Source organism: Gavialis gangeticus, unplaced genomic scaffold, assembly GCF_001723915.1.
Source record: "Gavialis gangeticus isolate Ggan-Ray unplaced genomic scaffold, GavGan_comp1, whole genome shotgun sequence".
NCBI lineage: Eukaryota > Metazoa > Chordata > Crocodylia > Gavialidae > Gavialis > Gavialis gangeticus.
Window position 1 is genome coordinate 117133735 of NW_017729025.1, and position 6756 is coordinate 117140490.

Genomic DNA, 6756 nt, shown 5'->3' on the forward strand with positions numbered 1-6756 from the left:
TTTTCTGGCAGAGCTTGCCTGTGTGAACTTCCACCAGTCCACGCAGCCCCTGAGCTGCACGGGCCCCAGTCTTTCCCTCTACAATGGCAGTGCCCCCTAGGGCTGCCTAAGCAGGGTGCTAGCGAGCTGGGGGCTGCCCCAGTTTGGAGGCAACACCCCGCTGGATTCAACTGTTCCTCGAGCCCACCCACTGGAAGTGTGCTGGGCACAGCTCCTCAGGTGGGCTTGGGGAAGAGTGGATTCTGGTGGGTGCTGCCTCTGAGTGGAGGCAGCCCCTAGCTCACTAGCATCCTGTCCAGGCAGCCCCAGAGGTCACCACCAACATAGAGGGAAGGACAAGTTCCCCCCCCCCCAACCAGCTCAGAAGCTGCTTGGCCCGCTGGCAGCTTGCCCCCCAACCACGGGAGATATGGCAGGCTCTGCAAAAAAAAAAAGGTATTAGGCCCCTTGCTGTAACGGTGACAGAAGCCCCTAAATTAAAATGGTGGGTTTTTAATCTCCACAATTAAAAACCCACCATTTCAATTTAAGGGACTAAACCCATGTCATGTGTACAAGCATGCTAGGGTGCCACCTTTATGTCTGCATTTCTTTAGAGAGGGTACAGTATATTCCAGTGTAGCCAACTATATACTGTAGCCAAACCTTTGGCTATATACTGTAGCCAAACTTTTTACTGTAGCTCCTCTATACCTTGCCAGGTACTCAGTGCTACAGGGATTAATACAGGAATCAGGGTTGATACTTTCCCACCACATTGTGGCTACTACCTATCCTGGAATTATTCCACGTGACCCAAATCCTCCTCGGATGCATATTACAACCAGACAGAAATAACCTATCTTACTCATGTTCTTAATATAAACTGATTTGATCCACTAAGCAAGATGCAGTGCTGTTTCCTGAGCAGTCTAAATGTCATATGCAGCTTTTACTACCTGCTTGAAGTTGATTCTTGGTATATTACTGGTGCTTCTTATAAGATTGTTATTTATATAAGGGTAGACAAGTGTTGAAAAATAAGGTTGGGCCTTCAAACGCTTTCTGTCAGAATCCCTAAAAGTATTCTAATCATTAAGATAAGCTACAATTTTCATTTGGTTTTCTGTGAGTATCTGCAATAGCGATCTTTAATGACTATGTAAAGCATTACATAACTAAACATACATAAACAACTTCAGTTTCACAAAACCCCTAGTGTTATTTTTCAGTTCAAGTTCATGCTATTTCGGGTGCCTAAGGCAAGTAGTTAACCAGGAATGACTTTCCAATGACAGCCTTTTCAAACACAAGTTTTCTGTGGAGATTTTGTTTTAAAGACTTCTGTCATATATTTCACTTTGCAGGCACAAGATTTTAGTTGTGTGTGTGTGTGTGTGTGTGTGTGTGTGTGTGATGCACATCATGGATATACAGAGAGATTTTAATTTGGGAATAACAAAGAGATTTTTTGGTAAAATACTAATTTTGGAGGTATTTTTTTCAAGCACATATGGAGGCAGAAGGGCATTCCCAGACACAGTCTGAGGGATGACTGTTTTTTTTGTTGTTGCCTCGCAAACTGTCCTCCTTCAAATCTGAACTCACACTTTCCTCAAATCAAGAGGATATTTTTTTTAACAGTTCATGAAGGCTTTTGAACAGAGACTTTCACTGAAAAGAAAAGCTTAGCTTTAGCAGTTTCTGGTTGTGGTTTGGTGGACTAGGAAGAGAGGTGATCTGAACTAAGAGAATACATATTTTCACTGAATTCCCTCTGTCTAATGCTACAGCAAGGTGGAATTGAAAAACCAGTAAAGCCACCAGAAAACAGCTGGGACTCTTAAGTACACATGCTAGAGCACATTGCCTTTGAAAAGGTCAAAAATTTTACAAAGGAACAACCCAGTGAAGAAGTACTATTTTTATTTTATAGAAGAGAAAACTGAAGCATAAACCAGAAACTTCCCCAGGTTCACACAGTAAGCATCTGGCATTGGTTGGAATAATTAGGTTTCCTGTCATTGAGGAATACAAGGCCACTTTTCTGCTGTTTATTCATGTATAGTACAGAAACACAAGATAGTCAGGATGTGAAATCCATGATCTCACAAAGAAATTAACTTGTTAGTAATGTGTTGCTATGATTGTTAGTATTGTCCTTGAATGCCTGTTGTTTCTAGAGGAATGATTTCAGCTTAGGTAATCAGTAAATCATACCAAACACAATCTGCAAGAGATAAAGATGTTTAGGGGTGATATCTTTTTTTCCTGGCTTTCAAACCACCTCTTAACTTTGCCCAACTCGTCAGAAGCAAAGTCCTTCCTAATCAACAGAGATCAAATGAAATACAGCCTTACCTTAATAGATGCAAAACCTGTCAAGATATCTCCACTGCTCCAGCAATCAACGCCCCCCATAAGAAGTCCACACATGCCAATCCCAAAGTGAGGTACATCTCATCCAGTGTACTAGATGCCTTCCTGGAAACTATGTGGGTGAAAGTAGATTAAAACTATGGACCAGAATGAATCATCACAGGAAAAATGTTAAGGAGAGAGACACGCAAACACATGTAAGAGAACACTTTCCACAGACCAGACTCTTGCTTTCTGATCTCGCTATCCACATGGTCAACAGAACTGTACAAAAAACCTTCAAAAGGTGAGCCTAGGAACAAAACTTCATAAACTGGCTAGATACTAAGAACCAAGGACTGAACACAGATAATTGACTTCATGGGTCACTTTAATCTACCTGATTCCGCCTAATCTTTCTTCACAGCACAGGTGATGGTGACCCTCTTTCCTTTTTAAAGGTCTTGATCTTCTACTAATCAAGCTTTCTTTTCCTGTCCCATAGCTACCCCCAAATCAGCCCTCCAAAATTAAGCTGTGTGTCTTTAAGTGAGAAAGCTGATTCTCTTTGCTGGAATATAAGCATGTAGGTGTTGTGTTGTAAGATGGATGCCAGTTACTCTTTCAGAAGTGGACAGAAAGAGTAGAGTTTAGTGCTAACCCTCTCACAACTACTCTGAGCTGGCTGGCTGAAGCTGGCAGCCATTTTGCAACATGAAAAAGCCAGCTCCTTTTTTTGCTTTTCTTGCATTCTGCCATCCCAAACCAAGGTGGATGTCTTACTTAGGGGCATGTCATATGTGAGAAAATATGGCAATTCTTTCTTCTGTGTCTGAATTCTCTGATTCAGCCTGATGTCCCTGTGGTACTGGAAGCAAAGACTCATTATTGCAAAACTCACTTAATAATTAAACATCTCAGGATGTTCTTGAAAGCAGATTTCGCCTTCTAAAATTCTGTCCTCAATTTCTCCTACAAAAATTCTGTCTAGGACTTCTAGCTATAAATAGGAAGTACATTTTGCTGGTATATGTGAGAAATGGCATTGAAGTGAGAGCTTGAGAATTTTTTTTTAAATTTAAAAAAACCCAACCTCCTCACAGAAAATCCAAACCAAAGAAACAAAAGAACATCCCAACTGGTCCAGGTGACTGTTCCTTGTAGAGCATGAAAAAGAGAACTACATTCCTGGCTGATGACAAGTTCTTGAGTTGCAGCTGCTCAAGAAGCCTGAACCACACAATGTCTAATGGCCTGAAACCTGGGATGGGTTAAAGTGAATGATTAAACCGAGAAAGGAGCCAGCATAAACTAAAGATTGTAAATATAAGCCTGAATTTATTAGCTGAAGCCAGGTACATTTTTGTGTGTGTATATAAATTTCCTGTTTAAAAAAAAAAAAGGAGAGAGATGGAAAGAGAGATCCCTGTGATGCTCTTTTGAAAGTATATAAATTCATATCGCTTTCCTATCAAATATATTAGGAGACTAGAAAACATAATCTGTTCAGTACATTTTGTATTAGTACATATTAAAGGAGTTTAAAATTCATTTATTCTGTAAAATTCATTTATTCTGAAGAAGTTCTTGCAGTCAATTCTACAAATCTACAAGTGGCTTTGATCATCTTGAAATACAATGTCAGTCTTTAATATGGTTAAGTCTCTCTAGAAGGTATGCTCCTTTTACCCAGCAGAGGATAGCTTTCCAAAGCCTGTGTCTATTATGAACAGATCATAAATCTGAATATTGCATTAACATAAAAGAAGACGAACCCTTAGTAGCATAACTAGGGTGACCAGGGCAACTAGCCCAGGTACCACCATGTAAGGGGAACTGGCCGCTGCTGGCAGCCACACAGCCATGCCAACAGCACAGCAGCAAACGGACATTGCTGCTGCCTCTTCCCTGGGCACCCAGCCACATCACTACACCCTGCAAACACCACCAAGAAACGATTTGCTGTTGTACTCAATTGTCTTCAGCTCTAGGTAAGGTTTCAAAAAAGACTTACAGCATCCGGATTGCTCCATTAAAAGTGAGAGTTAACATCAGTCATTGTTAAGTTATCCTCCTCCTAAACAGTAGCTTTGATTTCTGCTTGCCATTCACCTGAGAGAGGAAAACACAATATCCCCATTTCTATCTCTTCCGCTTCCTTAGTGCTTGTGGAATAAAGCTTGAGCTCCTGTCCTTCTTTCCCTTCCCTTTTTCTCCTGGAAGGTGCTGCTGAACACTGTGAGAAGTAGGAAGTTTCAGAATAAAGGTAGCAGGCTCTTCACTCTGTAGCTGGTGCCCTGATGGAGCAAATTATAACACCTGGGTTCTGGAAAAGATGGGAAAGGGAGCAGCTTCAGGCATGGAGGACCAGTGGGAGCTGCTTGAGCAATGGGAGCAACATCTGGCCTCCCTTTATTTTGTGGAAGGATCTTCGAGAACCCTCAGTGTGAGTGGTGCACCATAAATGTAAAATACTGCTTTATATTATATATGAAGTTTAAGCGCAGGATGCATTTGTGCATGTGAATGGCTGTAATGGAAGTGCTGTCAGTCCTTTAAAGGACCATGCTGTCAGTGTATATCCCCTCCTACCCTGTAACTACTTATCTCACATTTACACTTACTGCTCTTGATGGTAGGCAGTGATATTGGGGCTTGTCTTCAGAGCAGATATGCTTCAGTGATAATCTTCCTCCAGCACCTTGTATGGTAGCTGTTCTGTGTAGCCTCCCCAGGTAGTTTTCTTCTCTTCATTCTAAAATAAACAATCTACTTCTGCTATGAATATGTCATTGTGTCGTGGAATTGAAGCGGTCTGTGGTAAGGTCCTATGTCTAACTCCCTGCTGTGTTCAGCCATTGTGGCAAGCTCATTATTAGTTCTAACTCAGTTTTCAAATGTCAGATCAGCAAATTGAAAAGATCATTTTCTGTCTTGTATTTTTTTCCTTGTAGAGCATGATGAATGTGGCACTGGACAGCACAACTGTGATGTGAATGCAATCTGTACTAACACTATCAGGGGACATAGCTGCACCTGCAAGCCTGGATATGTGGGGAATGGGACCATCTGTCGAGGTAGGTCTATTACTCTAGGAGCTTGGTAAAAGCTACAGGCTTTATTAATAATCTTTTTGACAGTTATCTAAGTTCTGGTAACTTGTGATGGCTGGACTCTGTCAAGGATTCACTGTCAGATTTATCGCTTGGCAATTGTAACATATATGGAAATGATGAACATTGATTTGGACATAATCCTTATCAGGAGGAGAATATTTTTAGATTGTTAAAAATTATTCTTAATTTATTGCCAGTGAACACTGCCATTTAAGCTGGGTTTATAGAGTTTTTAAACTGGGTTTGTGTTACCAATATCCTCTTTAAGCTAACATCTTTCTTTTTAAAGTGGAATTGTGGGATCATTACTTTTAAACCAGCATCACATGGGTTTGCCACAGGGTGCAGAAGCTGTAGAAGTTAGAGATAGGGATGAATTCCATGTATGATATGCTTTAAAATTTGTGGTTCAACAATAAACTGAAAATCTGCAATTGGTAGATTTCATGGGAGTTTAGACAATGAGATTCTGGATTTAGATAGTCTCACTATAAAATGACACGATTGTTTAAAGAAGTAAGATGAAGCTGTTTTGTAAAAGGAGAAGAGAAAATACTTGTAAACCCACAGTTTCACTAATAACTTCAGTATGGAAGTGTAATTGAATTGTGTCTGTACTGCTTTTTGCTGTTGTTGAAATTACCTGTTTTCTCAACAGCTATTGATTGCCCCACCATGGTTGTATAATTCCTGCTTTCCTATGTTCCTCCTACTGAAATTTTTGTTCATATGTACTCAGATGCTTGGGGAAAGAATAAGTTTACTTGAAGTATTATGAGTTGGCAAAATGTTTATTTGCAGGAATGGTTGGCAAATCCTCACTTCAAATTTATGTTCTTCCAAAAAGTTCCCATAATTTATAAGGTGTCAAAAAGCACAAGTCCTGTGACAGTATCTCAATCTGATTTACTATCTGGAGGATCTATATGTGAAATGGTCATGTTGTTTACAAGTATAAAGTAGTTTCCAAATGATTGTAGCTGGGGCTATAAACAATGTGAATGAAATGAACAAATGAAACAAATTCATCACTGGTGTGGGTATGTGGGTGTTGAAGTGACAGATGTTACACCAAAGGATAAATTTTCTCCAGATATTTCCTAATTCTTGTTTGCAGAGAATGTAAGGTGCACAAAAAGTTTCAGACATGATTGAGTGAATAGATTAAGTTCAAGACTGGCTCTTTATTTTCTGCAAATTATAGAGCTCAAGACAAAATACTGAATATATTTGTCTTAAACAAAGAGGTGTTGATTGATTCAAACATGCTACTACTTTGGTTTTGTTTCTCTTAGTTGAGAAA

At 40.0% G+C, this 6756-nt stretch overlaps 1 protein-coding gene across 1 annotated transcript in view; it reads left to right on the forward strand.

The window, feature by feature from the left end:
* The window catches only part of NELL1 (neural EGFL like 1), a 665093-nt gene that overhangs the window by 414237 nt on the left and 244100 nt on the right, over positions 1 to 6756 (forward strand). The window contains exon 14 of the mRNA XM_019519959.1: positions 5292 to 5414. Within this exon, the coding sequence (XP_019375504.1) occupies positions 5292 to 5414 (123 nt within the window). The remainder of the gene's footprint in view (positions 1 to 5291; positions 5415 to 6756) is intronic.